The following is a 22,097-nucleotide window of genomic DNA, read 5'->3' on the forward strand; positions in this document are numbered from 1 at the left end:
AGGGTGAATAAATAAAAGTTATTTACTTGTTTCCATAATATAAGAACTAGAGGACACCAAATGAAATTAATGGGTAGCTGGTTTAAAGCTATTAAAAGAGAGTTCTTCTTCACACAGCACACAATCAACCTGTGGAACTCCTTGCCAGAGGAGGCTGTGAAAGTTAGGACTATAAGGGTGTGTCTAAACTACATGGCTCTGATCAGCTGTTTGTCGGCTCAGCGCGGCAGCCATGTAAATTTAAATGAAACCGCGATTATTTAAATCGCTGCTTCATTTCCCTTTGCCGAACAAACAAATCTACATGGCTCCGTCGACGGAGCCATGTCGTTTAGACGTACCCTAACAGAGTTTAAAAAAAGCTAGATAAATTCACAGAGGTTAGGTCCATAAAAAGCTATTAGCCAGGGGGTAAGGAATGGTGCCCCTGGCCTTTGTTTGTCAAAGGCTAGAGAAGGATGGCAGGAGACAAACTGCTTGATCGTTGTCTTCGGTCCACCCCCTCTTGGGCACCTGGTGCTGACCACTGTCTGCAGACAGGATACTGAGCTAGATGGACCTTTGGTCTGACCCAGTATGGCCATTCTTATGTTCTTATAGACGTGCCATTAGTTAGGAACCAACAGTATCTTTGGAAATAATAGGTGTACAGGAAACAAGGATGCACAAGAGTAAATGTTTTTTAAAAATGGGTTGTGAGGAATGCATCTTCTGTAACCTTGAAAGCAGCACCTTCTTCAAAAGCAATGATCAGGATCACCCTAGGGTTAGATGGGTATGGGCCTATCCCACCAATAGAAGGCACAAGTGGACTGTCATCCTGTCATTCTCTCAACCTCTTATACATCTCTAACAAGCAATTTCCTTAGACTCCAAACATTTTCATAAAAAGTTAAAGAGAAATGGCAAGGTGCCTCCTATTATTTTCAGTCTGATGGTTTGTATTGCTGTTTCAATAAAACACAGCTTTTTTAATAGAAAACAATAGTTAAAAGCGTCCACTGAAAGCGAAGAGCTATTGAAACATGCAGCACAACTGGCAACTTCACTTTTAAAACAGTTTTAAAACTTTCTCCGCCTTTTACAAGTATTGTTTTGTGTGTGGCTTTTAACAGTTGTTCACTGATGCCTGAGCTACATTTAAAACTTCTGTTTTTCCAAAACTAAACTAGAAGCTTTAAATAGCATCTGAGTTAAGTTTTTTAATTAAAAAGGGAGGTTAAAAGGGCCATGGCAAGAGGTGATGCAGCTGTGCTTGTGCCAGGGGAAAGAAATCCAGAGCAAGAAGCGAGGTAAATACTCATAATAGCTCTACAAAACTAAGTTTGTACCATGAATTTCTATTTTATTTTAATTCCTAGAAAATAAACCCTGTTTGATTTATCTCAGATGTATTCTCAAAAATGAAATTCATCATCATTTGGCCAAATCTTAACATATGTGGTACTCTAACCTATCATCATAGTGCTCCCCATTCAGATCATACCAGAATTAATTCCTGTTTCATAGGTTCCAATATTATTCTATAAAAATTCTTAATGTATAAACAAACTTCAGACACAAGATTTCAAAGATATTTACAGGAAACCCTCACCATTCATGGTGGGTGCAGTCCTGGCACCACTGCAAATGGCAAAATCTGTGAATAGTGAGGGGACAGCAGCTCCCGGCTCCCCACTGGGAGCTCTCCACATCTCCTGAACTCACCATGGCTTCTGGCTGCTGCCCTCTGGCAACAAGCATCCACCAGACCACGTCCCATAGGCTGGGGGATGGGATGTAATAGGATATAAGAGACACCCACAAATACGCAAAAATTGTGGATAGTGATTCCACAAATCACGAGGGTCTCCTGTAGATGTCAGTATTTAAAAAATATTTTACCTGCTTAAATGCTTTTAATTCCATAGCAGTTAGGCACGTAACCTGATTAGTAAAGCCCTACAAATCTGTGGATAGTCATGGGCCATTCTTGCAGTCATGGATGGAAGTGGATCAGTATTCTCTTGTAAGGACACTCGAGAGTCCAATGCCATCCAGCTGTTTAACAGAGTATCCACAGCTAGGTTTGTGTTTCTCCTACTGGTGCACCTTCACACATGCCTCAGTGCATATAACAAAATGTATTCCACATATAGATGGAAAAATATTAGAGGGAACATTGATGTAGATCCAAATTTTATAGTTAAAGTTCTACAAATCTGCACATATCCACTCCATCTCTACTGCCCATGTTTATTGAGTGCAGATTGGGGACACATATTTTTGCATCTGCACAGGACTCTACAGGTTAGGTGCTTCTGGAAAAACTCACTAGATATTTATCTGCATCATTAGGTGCCCAAATCATTTTGAAATCTGGCCCTAGTTCTTATTTATTCTAAGGCATAGAACTAAAGATAGGAAAAGTAAAACTTAAAAAGGAAGGTGAAATTACAATTCAAATATATTTGTATAGGTACAACTTGAGTATGAAAGCATGCAATGGTAGTGCTACATATCATCGGGGTACTTAAGAGTCTTTGATACTAAAACATTTTGAAACAAAAACACGAAAAAGCATTTATTAGGCTGAATTTGATAGGATTATGGAGAGGGTTCTACATTAATTCATAAGGATTATTTACCCAGCATTCTAAGAGCTCCAAAGGAAATTCTTCCTAGTGCACATATTATTTAAACCAAAAGACCATAATGGTTCATCCATCAAGTTAATCCAGCCAAAGAAACTGCTGAAAATCCTCATAAGATTTCTACTGTTCAAAAAAAATAAAATGTGTGCATGTAGAGTAACCCACACTTCTCAAAACACAACTAGGATATTTAAAAAAATAAGAACAAAATACTGAAAGTCACACTGGTCTGTTAATACAGTGTTCCCTGAAGATCTGTGAAAGGAAAGCAAAGCTAACAGCATTAAAAGTACTCTCCTTATACTATGCCTAACACAGGTTGGGTGGGAAAGAAGAATAAAAGTAGTAAGAGAAGAGGGATCCATGCTGGAGGAGATCAGTGATTAATGCAAGGAGGCAGCTAGAAAGTTCTTGGGGATAACGTAATTACATGCATATACATATGAAAAAAAGGAACAATTTGGGGCCAAGGAGTAGAACAGAGAAGGTCCAGAATGAGGAAGGAAAGCAAGATTACTTGTTTATCTGGGATCAGGAATCCAGAAGTTCCTAAACAAGGTTCCATCAACCTTGATCCTCACAAATGTCCTGAAATATGAAAATACCAATCCCCACTAGGGTAGGATACAATGGTTTATGTGATGACATGTTCAGTACTAAAACACACATTAATATAAAGTAATAAACCAGCTAAAATATTGTTGCCATAAGATTGACACATTTCCATTATAACCTTCCAGCTAGCTAACTGTATTTTGATCTTCTAGAATGGCATCTTTTTTCTGTGATTCACAGCTCTGCATGCAAGGGAAATTTAGGGCAAAGAGCAAACTGTTATATGTAGAGCAACACAAATTGCATCTTAGCATCTCAGTATACCAGAACTCACAAAACAATTTAATCAAAGAAAAAGACACACTGAAAAAAGCAAATATAACTAACATGCTTCTGAGAATACAATATTGTGGTGTTTGAGAACCATTTGCACAGCAGTTCACCTGTGACAACAAAAATGATACTTTGAATGATTCACACTGTGCCAGACTGTCTGAAATAAGTCTAATATTAGGCACTATAGGAAGTGAAATTCCACCAGATAATTATGTCTCATAAAATAAATTATTCTTTGTTTCCCTGTGTAAACATTTGCTCTATAATATTGCACACAAAAGTTATCTAGAGAGGTAACATTCAAGGTAGAAGGAAAAGCAGAGCTTACTAACACATCTATACATGGCAGTCAGAGAAATGGAAGATCCTTACTACTGTGAGAGCTACATCTACACTGCATACTTATTTCGAAATAAGCTATTCCAGAAGAAATACTATGAAATAGCTTTTTTCAAAATAGCACATCTACTCTACAGGGAAGTGTCAAAATTAGCCCGAGGTAGGCTTCCCTAATGTGGACGTGCTACCTTGAATTAGAGTCCCAGCAGGCACTAGAGAGTAATTACTTTGAATGACCAGGGGGAGGAGCTATTTCGAAATAGCAGCAGTGGAGCATCCACACTACTGTTATTCCAAAATAGATAATAACCTCGTAGAATGAGGCTTACAGATGTCGGAATAAGCCATCCGTTATTTCAAATTTATTTTGAAATAACAGAATTGATGTGTAGATGCTTGCATTATTTCGGAATAACGGACATTATTCCAAAATAATGCCGCTGTGCAGATGCACCCTAGCTGACTAAATCATCTTGAAGACAGGGCCTGGCACAGAGCAGGAGCAGCAGTCAGGCACCCCTGCACTCCCTGCAGCAGCAGGAGCCGCAGGGAAATGGAACGCAGCAGAGCAAGTGCACCCACCAAGTACGCTCCGCTTCCCTGCAGCTCCTGCTGCTGCAAGGATCACAAGGAGGGTGCCGACTACTGCCTCACGCCAGGCCCCTCAGTGATCCCCAAAACTACATCATTGGATTATAGGGTACTATGGGGGGGGAGAGGTGAGGCAATGGTAATTAACAACCCTCCCCTGGCCTGCAGGGGCTCCTGGGCCAGGCTGTGCAACTGCTCTGGCCGGGGATGGCCTGCAGACAAGGAGTTCGAGACCCCTTGACTACATGATCACAGTGGTTCCTTTTGGTCTTAAAATATGAAGGTGAAATTTTAAAGGAATGGCAAATCTCTGTGTGGTTGTTGTTATGGAAAAATTAAAGCACTGAAAACATACCCAAAAAATAGACAGCGGATAAGGAGCTACTTTAGTTACCATTATTCAAAGTACATTAATCTGCAAAAAAACAAAAATAAACAAAACCAAAAAGCCATAGCACACCTTGTCCAATTGATTTGGAATATTATCATTTGACATGCCTGGTTTATTAAATATGTGTAATGGCATATTTGATTCAGTGTAATAAAAATTACTAGAAATGACATGTCATGGATAGTGTGAAGATAATCCATCTGGAACCCAGTAACTGCCTGTCAAACAGCGATATTTGATAGTATATTACTGTATTTCTCTAAACAAAAACTCACTTTTGTAATACTACTAGCAGGCTGGGCCCCATGTTCACTATGCTCACCCACCCACCCCTCTCAGGCCACTTTCGCTTTCACAGCCAGAGAATGTGAAAGCATGATGACTTCATTCTGGTGTGAGAGCATGATGATATCATTTTGTCACCCGGCAGGAAAACTTTTTATTTTATTTTATTTTTAATTATAATTATATTATATTATAATTATATTATATTATATTCATACAGCACAGATCTGTAAACTCATTCAAAAACTCTCTCAATAAACTGTTTTAAAAACACCCTGCAAGTCAAATTTTGTCTTCACTAAAGCCAGTGGCAAATATGACTGCAAAGGGGCCAGGATTTCACCCTATGAATCACAGTGTCCTGAGTGAGGGAGGCCCTGGGCATGCTCAGTACCTCACAGGTATTCCCAACATTCAGAGAAAATAAAATCTCTTACTCATCCCTGGGATACAGTGAAATATTAAGCAGGCGCTTAACACCATATGGCTGCCTAAAAGATGTTCTACATCAGATTACAAGTAGGCCTCTTGAGTTGTAGAACCTGAGCAGCTAAGAAAAGCTTCATTCCACTGATGCACTAAGACACAGGGTTTGCTCCAAAAACAGAATGCAATCAGAGTGTCAATAGTTACAAAAGTTCTGCATAGATTTCATTAAAATACAAAGTTTAGAAAATTAACCTGAATATGCATGATGTGAGAATTTACCAACAGGAATGAGATATAAAATAAGTTAATAGTCCTTGTCTAAGGCATTGCATGCCATGATTCAAAGAAAATATATTTCTAAATATTTTATGTTTTAAGGGACTTTGTGTCTACGCAAAAACATGTATCTGCTGCTCTTGCTCTCCCATGAACATTATTATTTCAGTATTTTCCTTTGAATTTTCCTTCATGTGCTTAAATGTAATGCTCATTTACTTCTTTGTATGTAAATATGACTTCCTGGAACAAGTGAGGATAACTGCATATCATGGGATTATGAAGTTGCTATTGTACTTACTCTTCAGTAAATGGCAGAGTAATTACTCTAGCAAGTGTATAAAGCAAAGAGGCCCAGTTGCATAGGACTGAATAGGAGTTTTATGAACTGCATAAAAGCATGATTAGTATGGGGGGAGAGACATGCTTCACACTTTTATTGTAAAGAACACAAGACTCTCATGCCAGAACAGATGTTCATAAATTGGGCCCTTAATCTACAGCACTTTCCAGGTTTTAAGATGTATCCATTGGTCTGGTAGAACATATTCCTCTCTTTTTTTAATATAATTCCCCTCTTCAGTTTTTTAATAAATAAGTTTATGAGTTAGTACTGTTGCCAGCTGTTCAACTGATTTACTGTCAGAGTCTACTTTAATATAGAGTGGCTTTTGTGGCTTACCCATATAGATTACATTTTAAGCTTCAAGATATCACTATAAAACAGTTGGAAAAAGTACTGGCTGTGCTCAGAAAACTACATTATTGCTCTAGTGATCAACCACTTGAAATATTCAACTACCCCAATAACTATTCAGTCCTCTGTAAACAGTTTTGCCTGACTCCACTCTCAAACTGGAAGTCTCCTGTTAAACTGTAGTTTATTGATTATTACTAGAAAGACAACATAAGAAAATTAATTATTTGGTAATGGGTATACTATCTGGCAATTCAAAGTTCGCTTTACAAAGACTATACCTTTACTACATTTAATTCCCTTTAAAAATAAAACTACAATTTTCTCCTCACAGTTTATCACTATGGGTATCCATCAGGATCAATTATTCAAAACGAAGAATGTGGTGGAGTACAAATTTATAGGCTCAGACAAAGATTAAGGTTTATTATTTCAAAAAGAGTTATTTCAATTTTCCCCCCTTTTTCTTTACAAAAGTTACAACTAATAAAGTCAGAGGTGGAATGAACAAGTTCCAGTAAAATCCAGATTTCCTTAAACAGCATGGGACTGCATGTGTGCAATGATATATTAAATGAATACCCTTTTGCACCTTGAGAAGCAAGGCTTCTAATAGGGATTTTATAACAGCATGAAAACCTACTGATTACTCAACTATTCGATAGTCCCCTGGGGTGGGACCAGCAGCCAGTGTGCTCCCAGTCCCACTCCTAGGGAGCTCCTGACACACTGCGCTACTGCCTCTGATGCACGCTACTTCCATGAGATGCATAGCAGCCTCTATCCACAGGGATCTTGGACCCCCCGGCAGAAAAGGGCTGTTTCTGCTTGGGATACGTGTAGTCAACAAGATTAACCGATAAGCCGAGGCTTGTCAATTAATCGTACAGTCATCTACACAATGACATCCCTAGCTTCTAGAAATCTTTTTGGAGGACCATGAACATTTACTAAATACTATTATAATAAAATTGACAATACTTAATAAATTGAAAGAGTATCTTCATTAACAACACAGAGTTTCTATAGCAGCTAAAGATATGCTGATTCCTTCTCCCTACCCCTGCTCCTTCATCATTATCAGTAATTACAGGGTATTTTGATTCTGACACCCACAACCAGAATATTATATTTTAAATGAATCTAAGTGAAATGTTTCTACCACAGACACTGACTACTCGTTCTAATGATCATTCAGTCCAATAGATGATTTAATGCTCTCACACATAAGTACACATCTCCTGTATTAGTACAAAGTACTGCGAATATTCATACTATTAACGTTATAATACAATTTTTGAGGTTTTCAAGCTTTAAAACCAATACCACTTGGCTCAGCTAGGATTTGAAACCCAAAGAGTGCACCCAAAGCACTCATAGACCAAGGAGCCAATATAGCCCCAACACATGCTACATGTGATCTGTCTCACACATCATAGAGTTTGGCAGATCATTTTCATTTTCAGAAAAAGTTTTGGCAGAAAGATTATGAACTTCAACTATAGTAGAACCTCTGAGTTACAAACACCTCAGGAATGGAGTAGTGGCAAAGTTTCAAAGAGTTCTCTTCAGCAAATTCTTAAAGAGAGATGTTTAATACTTTTTTCTGTTGATAAAGAAATAATATATACTATAATTTTACTTTTTAAACTAAGTCTCTATCACAGACATAAAAAGTATTTCATACCATTTAAAGTCAGAAAGCATGGCCTCCTGTATATCACAGATCATTAAAGTTCACCTGGGTACCCCTACCCTGAGCCCACTGACTTGAGGTACACTAAAGGGTTTCAGTCCTCAAGAGACTAAACTGTTATGAGCCATAGGCATAGAGCAGGGGAGACCAAAGCACACAAGGACCCTGCAATGATTACGTGGGATATCCTCAGCTAATCCTAGCAGGCAATTCACACTCCATCCTGCAGAGGATAAAGGAAAAAAAAAAAAGGCCCCTGGCAATCAGATGCATAAGGAAATAAATAAACTAAAAGAAAATTAAGGTTGAAAACTCGAGCACTCAAAAGTTAAGGAATGTGACAGTTAAAATTGCCAAAATTAAGTTTGCCCATGGAATCTTAATTCAACCTCCTTCCGCATATGTATTATGATACAATCTTTATTTCCATGATAACATACTACTTTTTCTACAAGCAATCCTTCCGCAAATCATTTCATCTCACTGTGACTGTCTTCTCTCATTTTTAGCTTTCTAGTCTCTTTAGATTGTAATGTTCTTTCAAACTAGGAAGGACTGTTATCCCATGTTTATATAGCACCAAGCACAATGAGGCAGCAATCTTGGTTTTTGCTTCCAAGTAATAATTTAATACAAATAGGAATGTTTAAGTTGAAGTGTTGAACACCCAACGTTCAGAAAGCAGCAATAGTAACAAAAGTTCTGTCCCCTTACGTATATACCTATTACAAAAGGTATCATCACCACATGCTATTATTGGATTAGTTGTGCCTCATTCGGTACACAGATTGGATGATGCCCAGCAAATGAGCTAGGGCTATGTGAAGCATGAGTCAAGAATCCAAAGGATCATTCTGAGCCAAATTCTGTTAATTACATCAGTGTAATCTAAAGTAATTTAAGTCTCTGGTTTTATTCCAAATTAACACCTCTATAATGAAGATTAAAAAAAATTGTCTTTCAGATTGGTAGCTCAACAACTATGCAGAGAACAAGGCCAAGCTGTGCAATGAACAACAGATGACTGTTTACTGTATATCACAGTCTCTCAACAATGAAGGAGGCAGGCTGGTTACTTCTCATATGAAATAGCATGAAACAAGGGTGAAATCTCTCATGCAGAGGACCACCACAAAGTTTAAGTATCACTTATATCCAATAGGAATTTTACCATAAATGTGACAAAGAGCACTCAAAGTCGCAAGAACCAAAAATATATAAGGTAACATTTTCCAAACATATAGAAATATATTAACAAATTGTAGAAATAAAGAAATTTCAATATAGAAAGTATATTTTAATACTTCAAGGAACAGGAATTTCACTATGTGCATGGTTCCTCTTTTCTGTTTTAATAGATTATTTTAAATTAGAGTCAGACCTTTTCCTCATTCATTACACACCAGAGATCAAACTTGCCCAGCTTGTGAAGCTTTGGTGAAATGGTATTTATTTTTGAGATTATCATGAACTAAAGAATCTCAGCTCCCTCTTTAAAAAAAATAGTTTCCAGCCCTTCAGATTGGGAAAATGTCCTCAAAAATATAAAGAAACCATAACTGATATAAGACTGTCTGCTTGTAATCCTGAAATAATAGCAGAGAGATGTGAAAAGACACGATCATCTCAGTGCAGTGTTAAAAGAGAAGAGGGATGATATTACAGAGATTAGCAAAATCTAGAGTAGTATATTTTCTTGTTTGATTCACAAGCAGCACTACTTACTTTTTCCCTTCCATCTGGCATGTGATATAACAAGGCAGAAGATAGGAGGAGTTCTTGTTCGCATCTGAGCCTCAGAGCCTCCCCTATGCAGAATCCCATCCCACAACACATGGAGAACTCACTAGGGCATGAAAGTCTCACTCAAAGAGATCCAAACTCATTAAACCCAGGGGATTCATTCAAGAGCAACCAAGGAGGAACCAGGCAAAGTTTAGAAAAGAACTCATGATCACACTTTGAAGTTATGCACACTATATTGAGACTGAGGTCTCATCTTGGTGTACACTGTGGATGGAGCAGAGTGTGGAACTATACCAATACTCACCATCACCACAACCTCCCCCTTTTCCTGCATTAGAACCCCTACTATACACCACGTAATCTGTATACTGAAGTAAGAGGGATCAAAGATTGGTCCGTAAGACACACAAGGAACAAAGAATTATTGTAACATGGTGCAGCTCCTGAATTGAAAGCTTAACTCTACAACTCTAGGTTCCGATCCACAATTGGATCTGTTCAAGTCTCAAAGAGACTCCATACAGATCCAAATTTCAAGGTTGGAACAATAATGTTCACCCTTTTTTTATTTAATTTATTTATTTATTTATTTAGAGAGAGAGATTTGTCTATCACTTTTAAAGAAAAGAAATCAAAACAAAAATACATTTACTATTTGCCTATACAATTTGGCTCTTAGCAACTGAAAGCACAAAATAAACCAGATATGCATGTACGTTGAGAATGTAAAAAAAATGAACTGCAATTTGCCCCTTATCAATTCATGTAACAAAATATATGTAAAAGAAAATCAAGAAAAATTTTGAAGAGTTCAAAACATACCCTGAAAAATGTTTACTGTAAAGGTTAGTTTACCCTGAAATGATAAGATTATTTAAAAATTTGTAGTGTACAGTAGGGACAAATATCACACTGGAGCAAATAAAAGTTTATATAATAAATCACACTATATCTCATTGGTGACATACATACTAACTGATACAGAGCTTGTGATGGCAATTCTCTTTAAAAAGTAAACCATTTCATATAATTCTGCATTAAAAAAAAAAAACTCATACAAAACTCAAATTACCAACCTTTTTAATTTTTTTATTCCTTCTCCACTTTCTCCCCCCTTCCTGAATCTGCACAACTTACGGTAGTTCATATTTTGCAGCTGACAGAAACAAATTCCAATTTTCTTTTAGCTTTGTTGCCATTCTGCTGTCTTGTGCTCCTTAAGGCTATAACAGTTAATTGTGTTTTACTTTGCAAAATGGTAGTAAACTATAGCAAGATAACAGAAAAAGGTGTTACCTTAATTTTAATTGCCACAAAATCGCCACTTATTGGAAGTATGCTTAAAATATTTAAACAGTTAAGATTTTTATTTGAGATGTTCTTTCATGTAAGCTTAGATGCAATTGAATGCAATTGCTAGAAGTTTGGTATTCTGAAACATGAGTGTAACTATCTCCCACTTACATTTTTCAGTCATGTCAAATCTGTGTTTTTTGTTGCTGAACAGGATGGTAATTTTCTTTACTATGCGGTGGGCATAGCGGGGAGGAGAAGAGGGATAGGAAACAGACATTTAGTGTACACAAATCAGATGAAGTTACAGTATATGCATAAACACTGTACCATTCCTCATAGTTTATTACAAGTCTTTATTTTTAACCACTGGTTAAGAAATAATTACAAAGGCAATTATTTACTGACTGATATCCAGGTCTTGAATAAAAAAATACTCTTTTTTCCTATTGGCCTAAAAGTCTGATATTAACGTCCTTTTCACACTTGAACATTGGTTATCTTCTATCATCAACTTTCTTCACTGATAATATATGAGAATATATTTCCACAGTAGCTAATGGAGACATTCCTACAAATCAATGTGCTGCAGTGATACTGAAATAAAAGCTTATTTCACTGTAATGATGCTTCCAGACTTCCCTCAAGTCAGGTGGTTACTTGCAGTTAATGATCTGTGACATACCACACAAGTAGTCCTAAAAAGACTTATTATCCACTGCATGTGCAACAATATTTGCTTTATGGATGGCTAAATGAATGAAGACATTCAATGTAACTGTAAAAGTAAAATCAAAAGAAAACTTACAAGTAACATGTTTTCTTTGAGTAAAAGAGCTGTGAACATTTTCCATTAATACTTAACCTTTTGCTAGAGCAGTTCAACCACATATAATGCTTGAATCCATAAAGACCAAGAGCTGTTCAGGGTTAATGCTGATTAGCTGCCCCCAATCAAATGTTATAACTTTTTTCATAAATGCAAGAAGTCTAATCTCCATTGGTGAAATCACACTGTATTTATGTCACATGGTAGGGAAGACAAAAATTTAGAAAGAATGAACGTGCAGGCTCTGTGCCTTTGAGAAACTGTTTAGTGCTTTTCTTTTAATTAAGTAGAACAGATATAAAATTCATTTCTAGTAGTTATGTTGATGTATTTTAAACTTCATGATTACACTAACCTACTAATAGGATAGAACTGCAAATTAATTTTAAATAAGCTAGTCCGACAGCACAATATCTTCCATAGCTGTCAGACTGCAGACATTCACACATTTTCTGTTTATAATTTTATTTCATTTACTAGACTCAGCTTTTGTCCACCATATGTCCACTGTACATTAACTATTCCCTGAGGTACAATTAAGGGCTTTCCATTTGTTGTAAGAAGACCTAAGTATGAAGGACGCAGCCAGAAAAAACATTTCTACTGAAACCAAAAACAGAAGCACATTCAGCCTGAACGATGGCTTATGCAGCATCTTTTTTTTTATTAAACGTATGTCCACATTGCTAAATAAACTACAGACAGAATCCATGGCAATAGTACGTGATCATTAAGTATTTTATTTGTGTACCAGCAGACTTATCCAGCGCTGCCCATGTCCTTCAGGGTAGGGGCTGGTGGTGTGGGGGTGCAGGACTCAGGACAGAGCCTTGGGGATGTGTGGAGGGAGTGTAGAAGACTGGGGGTGCAAGAGTGAGAGTTGGGGGGTAAGGAGGGCTCAGGCAGGAGGTACCATCCAAAATGGGCCTGTCTCCCCCTCTCCAGCCCAGATGCCAAGGGAACTTTTCTCACACACACCACGCAGCCCCTACCTCCAGCCACAGGGGCCTTCCCCCACCTCCTCCAGGTTGGGAGGGAAGAAAAAGGTTTGGGGCAGAGGGACTACTTTCTCAGTGTGCTCACAGGCAAGATGGTAGAGCCCCAGCCCTGCTGGACACTGACTTGATGGTACAGCTGCCCCCATTGGTCACTGCAGGATAGCTCTCATATGTCCACTCTCATATTGCATCCCTCTGAACAGCAGCCCCTCCCTTTGCATGTTATGGAAAAGAGGAAGTTATTCACCTTAGCGGTAATTGGCATTAGAGATGAGCGTCCCTGTTAGTGCTCCACAGCAGATGTCAGTGTGTCCAAGCATCATCGACTAGCATTTGCACTGCAGTGCCTGGAGAGGCCGCTCATGCACAGCACCCACGGCATGCAGATCCCATGCATTGGTACCATACATGTGCGGCCTCTCTCTCTTTAGTTCTTCCTCTAGACAGAAATACAGCCTGTATAAGATAGTATAGGGGAGGAAGAGGAGGGTAGTGGAGCACTCACAACGACGCTCATCTCGAAGAACGTCAGTTATTGCTAAGATGAGTAATCTCTTCTTTGAGAGAGACATCCCTGTGGATGCTCCACAGAAGATGACTACAGAGCAATATGTCCTATGGAGGCAGGGACTTCGGATCTGGTAAGTATACTGTAGATAACACAGCCTTGGCCACTTTGGTTGTTGATAGAGGGCCTTGAAAGAGTGCATAATGTTTGGCAAATGTCTGATCAGAAGCCCACATGGGTGCTGCACATATGTCCGCAATGGGAACCTTGTGAAGATAAACCATTGATGTGGTCACAGTTCTGGTGGAATGAGCACATATTGAAATAAGTGGAATTATTTGGCTGTGTTTGTAGCAGAGTCTTCAGTCCAAAATCCAATGAAAGAACCTCTAGGCTAGGAAGATATTGCCTTTCCCTTATTACATTCTGCTAGTGAAACAAACAGTTTTGGTGATGATCTGAAGGATCTTGTTCTATGTATGTAAAAGGATAGTGCCCTACGGACATCAAGGGTGTGCATGTTTGCTTCAAACTGATTGGCATGAGGCTTGGAAAAAATATAGGAAGGTGAATTGTTTGATTTATATGAAAAGAAGAACCTATCTTAGGCAGAAATTTGGGATGCGTTCGGATGATTACTTTAACCTTAAAAATATGGTATATGGGGGTTGGCCATTATTGCTGCTATTTCTCCCACACACCTGGCTAAGATAATGGCCATTAAGAAGGCAGACTTCATCAATAAGTAAAGTAGGGAGCATGTGGCCATGGGTTCAAAAGGTCATTTGGTGAGTGCGTTGAGGACCAAGTGCAAATTTCAGAGTTCAGTCATAGGAGCTAAGTCAGGGTATAGAGCCTGGAGACCCTTGAGAACTATTTTGTCACTGGGTGGACAAACATGGTGGTGTGATCAATTTTGATGTGGAAGGTTGTAATCTCTGCCAGATGAACCTTGATAGAGCTAACTGAGAGATGTGATTGTTTCAAGTGGAGGAGATATTCAAGGATGGAAGGTAATGGAGCCACCTCAGGTGGAATGCTTTGGGATGTGTCCCAGTGGACAAATTGTTCCCATTTGTGGGAGTACATTTTTTTAATAGATTTGGCTCTGCTACGTATTAGCACATTCTGTACTTGTTTAGAGCATTGTAGTTCTAACCCCAAGAGCATCTAGGTACCAAGCTATGAAGTAAAGCCTAGGTAAGTGGTGATACTGAATGTGGAGCCCTGGTTGGTATAGCAGGTCTGGACTCTGTGGTAGACTGATTGGGAGAAATGCAACCTTCCTGTTGAAAAGGAACCATGGCTGTCTGTCCGTTCTTATTTTGTATATGATTTTGTTGAGAAGGGGCATGCAGGGGGCAAGGCATACAGCAGAAGGTGGCTTCTTTTGAATATCAGAGCCCTTTCCAGAGATCCTTTGCATATACCCGCTCTAGAGCAAAATAGGGAGTACTTTTTGTTGTTGCTTGTGGCAAAAAGGTCTATCAAAGGATAACCCCAATGATGGAAGATTGTTAACAGTACTCTGTCGTTCATCTGTCACTTGTGCTCTTGAAGTAAGGCTCTGCTAAGAGCATCTGCGGCGGTGTTTAGAATGTCCAGAAGACAAAAGGCACTTATAATAATCTCATGTTTGAGACACAAGTCCCAGAGGGTAACAGCCTCTGTATAGAGAGCATGGGAGCATGCACCATCCTGCCTGTTTTATATAAACATGCATGCAATGTTGTCGGTTAGACTCTAACATGTCTGCCCGACAATGCTGGAAGAAAACGGTGGCACGTGAGTCTGAAGGCTCCTTTCTGCTGGGACCAAAGACCTTGAGCTGTATTTGCCATGTGCGCTCCCCATCCCATGAAGGAAGCGTCTGCAGTGATGATGACAGAGGGTTCTGGAACTAGGAAAGGAATCCCTGTGCACAGATTTTGGGGATTTGCTCACCTTTCACCATTATGGGGATGGAAAGAGTCTTGGTCAAGGAGTGGATGTTTGGTTTGTATATTGTCCTGAGCCATCTCTGGAGGCAATGAATGAGATGGTGCATGTTTGGTACTATGGGATTACATGATGTCATGTGTCCCAACAGTTAAAGATAATCATGGGCCATGACTTGAGGTATGACCAGTAGTTTGGGGTGTGTCTAGACTACATGCCTCCTTCGACGGAGGCATGTAGATTAGCCAGATCGGAAGAGGGAAATGAAGCCGCGATTAAAATAATCGCGGCTTCATTTAAATTTAAATGGCTGCCCCGATCTGCCGATCAGCTGTTTGTTGGCAGATCGGGGGAGTCTGGACGCGATGCCCCGACAAAGAAGCCTTTCTTCATCGACACAGGTAAGCCTCGTGAAACCAGGCTTACCTGTGTCGATGAAGAAAGGCTTCTTTGTCGGGGCATCGCGTCCAGACTCCCCCGATCTGCCGACAAACAGCTGATCGGCAGATCGGGGCAGCCATTTAAATTTAAATGAAGCCGCGATTATTTTAATCGCGGCTTCATTTCCCTCTTCCGATCTGGCTAATCTACATGCCTCCGTCGAAGGAGGCATGTAGTCTAGACACACCCTTGCTGACTAGGTCCCTTACTCTGCTAGGGACACTATGGTTGGTTTTGCATTTAGTTGTGCTCCTATGTACTATATTGACTGCAATGGTGTGAGCACCGATTTCATCTTGTTTATTAACAGGCCCAGACAGTAGAAGCATACTCTGACCAGGGAGGGACTGCAATGTGAGTCTATTTTGAAATTTGCTTTGATCAAGCAATCGTCCAGGCAAGGAAAAATGAGAAGGTCTTGCTTCCTTAGGTGACTACTCTCAGTGCCATGGAGAGTCCAAACGGCAGGACCGTATACTAATAGTGTTTGGTACCTAGGACAAAGCAGAGAAAGTGTCTGTAAGCGGGATGAATCGTTACATGAAAATAAACATCCTGTAAGTCGAAAGACAAAAAACAATTTCCTTACTCTAGTGGTGGGATGATAGTGGCTAGTGTAACCATCTTAAATCTTTGCCTTTTTACATATTTGTTCAGGGCTCTGAGATCTAGAATTGGATACCAACCCCCATTCTTTTTCAGTGTGAGAAAGTAATGTGAGTAAAACCCTCTTCCTTTGTATTCGTGGGGGACGGATTCTACGGTGCCCAACTGAAGGAGGTGTTCGACTTCCTGCCTCAGCATAAGATCATGAGAATGGTCTTGAAGAGGGATGGGTGGGTGGTTGGGGAGGAGGAATGGAGGTAAAGGGGATGGTATATCCTGATCATATCATTTGGAGAACATATTTATCAGATGTTACAGACTGCCATTCGGCGTAAAAAGGCAGAAGATGATTATTAAATGATGGAGAAGGAGGAGGAGGAGGAGGAGAAGCGGGTGACAGTGTTTTTAGTCCCTCGACTGAAACCTCAAATTTCCTTATTTTGCTAGCGTGGTTGGTTTGTGGAGTTGTTTGCATGCGTCTACATTGCTGTCTATTGCAACCACGCTGTTGTTGTCTGTGATGATTTGCCTTTGGTGCTGGTAAGTATACTGTGAGTACCTTGGTCTGGGGTATGGCTGATATCTGTATTGTCTTCTTCTGGTTGCAGGTGTATGTATTCCCAGAGAACAAACTGTGGCTCTCGAGTTTTTCATAGACTGAAGGACCTCATTGGAAAAGTTTATCGCCCCCAAATGGGAGGTCCTCCCCAGTCGATTGTATCTCACAGGGAAAGACTGCGGAGTTGAACCACTTAGACTCATCTCATGACAACTGCAGTATCTGTGGATCCTATAGCCATGTCCACAGCGTCAAGAGCTGCTTGCAAAGCGGTTTTAGCTATTCTGTGGCCTTCCACAATGACCACCTTAAATTGGTGTTTCTTTGTCTCCGGTATATCATCAATAAAAGTGTTAAACTTGTAATAGTTGTTAAAATCGTATTTGCTGAGTAATGCCACATAGTTCACTACTCTAAATTGTAGAGTGGATGACATGTATACTTTCCTTCAAAACAGGTCTAATCTCTTACTGTCTCTATCAGCCAGGGTAGAACAAGTTTGCTTCTGTTTATTCCTCTGGTGGGCCACTTCCTCCACCCAAAGAGTTGAGGGGTGGATGGGTAAAAAGGAATTTGGAGCCTTAGGAGGGACATACTAAGTTTTATCCGCCTGTCTGCATGTGAGCGGAATGGTGGCTGAAGTCTGCCAGATCATCTTTGCAAGGTCCATGATCACCAGTTTTATGGGCAGGGCGATTTTCACCAATGGGGCTGTTTGTAGGATGTTGGCGAGTTCGTGTTGAGTCTCTATGACTTCCTCCATGGCAATGTTGAGACTGGCTGCCACTCTTTTAAAAGGGTCTTAAAATGTAGTAAAATCGTCCACTGCCATTGGTGGTGGCATCACTGCCTCATTGGGGGATGATGATGAGTTGGTATTAGGTGGTGTATCCAGTCCTAATTGCTGATTCCTGTGCCTCGTCTTCCATTCATTGTGGTGATGTAGATTGTCGTGGTGGTAGGGAGCAGGTTGTATGGTGTACTTCTTAGTGTGCTTTTTCCTATAGTTGTCGGCCCATTGGCTCCAGCAATGCCAATGTGTTGAGTATGGCATGGGTGGTGGCAGCCAAAGATATGGTCCCTATGGAGGGATATCCATGCCTAGTGGGGGTTTCAGACTAGCATGAGCAGATGAAATGGAGACCTCTGTATCAGGTGACAAGTGGGGTGAAAAAGTTATATCCCTATCATCATCATCAATCGACAGCCGACATGCGGTGTATCAGTACTGCTATAGGTCTAGTATTGGTACCAAGAAAAGGAGAATTGAACGCGGAGGAGATGAGTAAGTCCCTCTGATGCAGGTACCTTGGTGCTGGGGTCAACGGTGCCATTGTTGTCTGCACCATAGCCAGTACCGATGCTGGTATCCTCATCAGTGCTGATATATGCTCCAGTGCCAGTGGCTTTGGTGCCAACAAATGTAACCACAGTGCCGGCATCTGGTGTGGATGATTGTTGAGGTGTCTTGCCAATAGTTCTCTGCTCCGACCTGCAAAAGAGACTGGGAGTTGGGATTTTTCCAGCATGATCATTTTGAGCAGAGATCCTCTCTCTGTGGGTTTGTGCTTTCGGTTTAGCACAATGGTGGCAATTCTGCCGGATATGGGATTTCCCCAGGCACCTAATGCATTTAGAGTGCCCATCAGATATGGGCCTGGCATCATTGCAGCTTGAACAATGTTTAAAACTTGGTGAACCCTGAACAGTTAACTGAAACTTCGATAGTCTAACAACAATGGGAAAAAACTTTGGAGAGGAAAGTTTGGGGGGGTTTTGTTTGTTTTTGGAGGGAGGAGGTGTTGAGCAAGAACTTGGATCAAATGGGAAGTCAATGAAGAAGGAAAACTGGAACAAGCTACTTATCTACAGAATTAATTACAATGAGTAAAGAGCACTGCTGAGCTCTGTCTCAAGCTGGGTATGGTAAGAAGGAACTGAAGGGAGGGAGGCTGCGCATGTGCGGTCGTGACGTGCTGGACCCATGCACCATCGGTGCTGAGCATGGTGCAGCACCCCCAAGCACTGCTGTGAAAACTATGGTCGACAGCACTGGAACAAACCAACACTTGCTGTGGAGCACTCACAGGGATCTCTCTCAAAGAAGATCCTTTACCAGGGCTCCTAGTTCTCCTGGCACAACCAAACCCTGACTTTGCTTTAAATTAGGAGAAGAGGAAATTTGATGGTCCTAGCTCTTACCATTTAGGAGCTCTTGAACAAACGGACTTGCAGACAGACACACAGACACACTCTAAAATATAGAGAGATTATTACAAAAATACAATACCTATAGCTTTTTAACCTTTGAATTTACATAATTTATTACTACTTGCAATTTTAATAGCATGGTCTCTACATTTAGCATAACTATTATTGTATGGTATAATGGGTTTTTTTATTTATTAACACTGCAGTGAGTGCTACAAAAATACTCTCTCAGCTCCCATTTACAGTAATAATATTTTGTTAGATTTTGAACTTATCTAATTTCTGTTGTTCTTTGGAGGAACTAAAACATATGCACAAATAAAACACTACAAACACTTTGACCTAAAGATTTTAGCTGGGGAAAAAATAAATCAAGTTTGTAGTTTCTGTCCTCAGAAAGAAAACAAAATTATAATATGGTAGTCGTCTGCTAGTGGGCCTCATTTAATTCCATTCTTTTTACTGCCTATATATTTATTTTTAAATTCTGAAGTGAAATTTAGCACAGATGGGCAGTGTGCAAGCTTCTTCACTTAAATCTGTTAATGCATCTCAGCAGTGACTTTTAAGAGTTCTGCTAGTCTTGTCTTGGTCTTCCCTATGTTCTTTTGTTCCTTGTTGTGGCTGCTGCCACATCATGGGGCCTCCACAGTCAAAGAACTGCCAAAACTCTGGGATCTGCCATCATAGCGAACTACCCTAGAATCATCTTCAACCTTGGAAAGGACTAAAAAGTAAGTGAAATCACTGTTTGGTATACTTGATGGTTTAGCAGATATTGTCTCCCATTCTAACTTCAAGAAGGACTCTGGATAGAGGCTATGCATAGAACCTGATCTCCCCTTTGAGATCAGATACAGCAGATATGTTTGCAAAGACAGATGAACATATAGGTATTAAGCCCAGGATCCAATTACCCTTTTGATACTCACATCCAGGTTATCTGATATATCCTAAATGCTCCTCTTCCTATCTTGTTACCACTTCACAGATCATGGAATATATCTATATAGACATTACAGAACCATGCATCAATACCCTCAACTTCCTCTATCTGATACATGATAGCCTGCTGTATACATGGCTAATTAACGAAGGGATGAACTTGAAGTTCAGACTGCGCTTCATCCAATCACTCCAAAAGGTGTGGCTCAAATCAGGGTAACTATTATCTCTATATATTGCACCCTGCCAGCAACAGCAACTAACCGTTGTAGTCCCTATGATAGCTTTGGTAAGGCAGTCAGCCAGCAGTCCCTCAACATCTTTCTCTTTGTTGCACCAAGTAGAGATTAGGGTCAGGAGCAGGCCACTGAGGTGTTCCTTCTGATGCATTTTCGGTAACATATTTCAAGAAGTTGGTTTTAAAAATATGTTTTTAATTTGCTCACATCCTTAACATAACAAAGAATATATTCATAAGTTGAGCTGCAAATACTTTATAATTTTGCATAAACAGCTACTTTCACTGGAAATTTTTTCATTCATTGTCTCGAATGTTTCTTTTAGACTAGCCAATTAGCCTGTCACGAGATAGGATTTTCAAGTCTCTCCTCCACGTCGGTCTTCTCTCCTGAGCCTCTGGTCTCTCGCTCCGTCTCACTCTCTCTCTTCTTCTCCTACTGCCTTCCCCTCTCTCTCTCTCTCAGCTCTCCTCCTTCTCCTGCCTCTCTCTCTGTCTCTCTTTCTCATCTCCACCTCCTGCCTCTCACTCAGGAGACCGCGGAGCCCAGACAACCGTTTGGGCTCCGCGTTCCCCATGCTGCATGGGGAGCACAGAGCCCAAATGGACGCTTGCGCCACTTGCTCCCATGCGGCAGCCTGGCTAAGCGGCGCAGAAGTCAGTTGAGCACGACTGTGAGAGGCGAAGGGGGGTGGGGCGGTGATGTTCACAGCCAGGGGGCAGGGCCTGGAGCCACCGTCACGCCTCACGTCACCGCCCCATCCCCATTCGCCTCCTGCCATGGCGCTCGGCTGACTTCTGTGCTGCTCAGCCGGGCCGCCACAGGGGAGCAAGCGGCCGTTTGGGCTCCCCGCAGTGCCCCAGCTGAGTGGTGCAGAAGTCAGCCGAGCGCCACGACGGGAGGTGAAGGGAGGGCGGGGCAGTGACGTACACGGCCAGGCCCCACAGGGTGGGGACGTACACGGCCAGGGAGCACGGGGCCCAAACGTCCGTTTGTGCCACTTGCTCCCCCGCGGCAGCCCGGCTGAGTGGCACAGCTGAGTGCCATGGTGGAAGACAACAGCACCCCCCAGAGGGAATAGCCAGCATTTCAGTGTCACAGAGATTGGGCTACTACATATGTGATGTTAAAGGCTAACTCATTACCAAAACAAAATAACATGCAGGGAATGTGTGATTTGCTTATTAATTGTGCGTTTGTGTAAGGATGCATTTCAACAAAATTTAAAGCATTCTAGATCTGCACAACTTGTCAAATAAACAAGTAAGCTTAACCTTTAAGGGAATCACAGGTTCAGTCTCCTTTGACTAGTTTCTCTTTTAGTCCAGGGGTCATACGATGGCAGCAAGTGAATAGGGGCTTGTCTACATTATTCATGCTTTGGTGATAAACACTGGTAGATAGATGATAGATAGAGCAAACACATGATATGCAGACAAGACTTTTTTCCATCAGTACAGTAATACCACCTCCCTGAAAAGAAGCACCTGGTAGTAACTGATGTTCTTTGAGATGGCTATCCCTGTGGGTTTACCACTGTAGATGTTTCAGCATTT

At 40.6% G+C, this 22,097-nt stretch overlaps 1 protein-coding gene across 9 annotated transcripts in view; it reads right to left on the minus strand.

Annotated features, from left to right (window-relative positions):
* Positions 1 to 22,097, minus strand: part of RAB28 (RAB28, member RAS oncogene family) — a 110,588-nt gene that overhangs the window by 41,013 nt on the left and 47,478 nt on the right. The window contains exon 5 of one of the 9 annotated variants that reach the window (XM_089777813.1): positions 16,563 to 18,638. The exons of the other annotated variants lie outside the window; for them this stretch is intronic. Within the exon in view, the coding sequence (XP_089633939.1) occupies positions 18,343 to 18,638 (296 nt within the window). The 3' untranslated portion in view covers positions 16,563 to 18,342. Of the gene's footprint in view, positions 1 to 16,562; positions 18,639 to 22,097 lie in introns of those variants that run through there. 9 annotated transcript variants of the gene reach the window in all.

This window comes from Pelodiscus sinensis, chromosome 4 (genome assembly GCF_052426305.1).
Source record: "Pelodiscus sinensis isolate ZL-2025 chromosome 4, ASM5242630v1, whole genome shotgun sequence".
Taxonomy (NCBI): Eukaryota; Metazoa; Chordata; order Testudines; family Trionychidae; genus Pelodiscus; species Pelodiscus sinensis.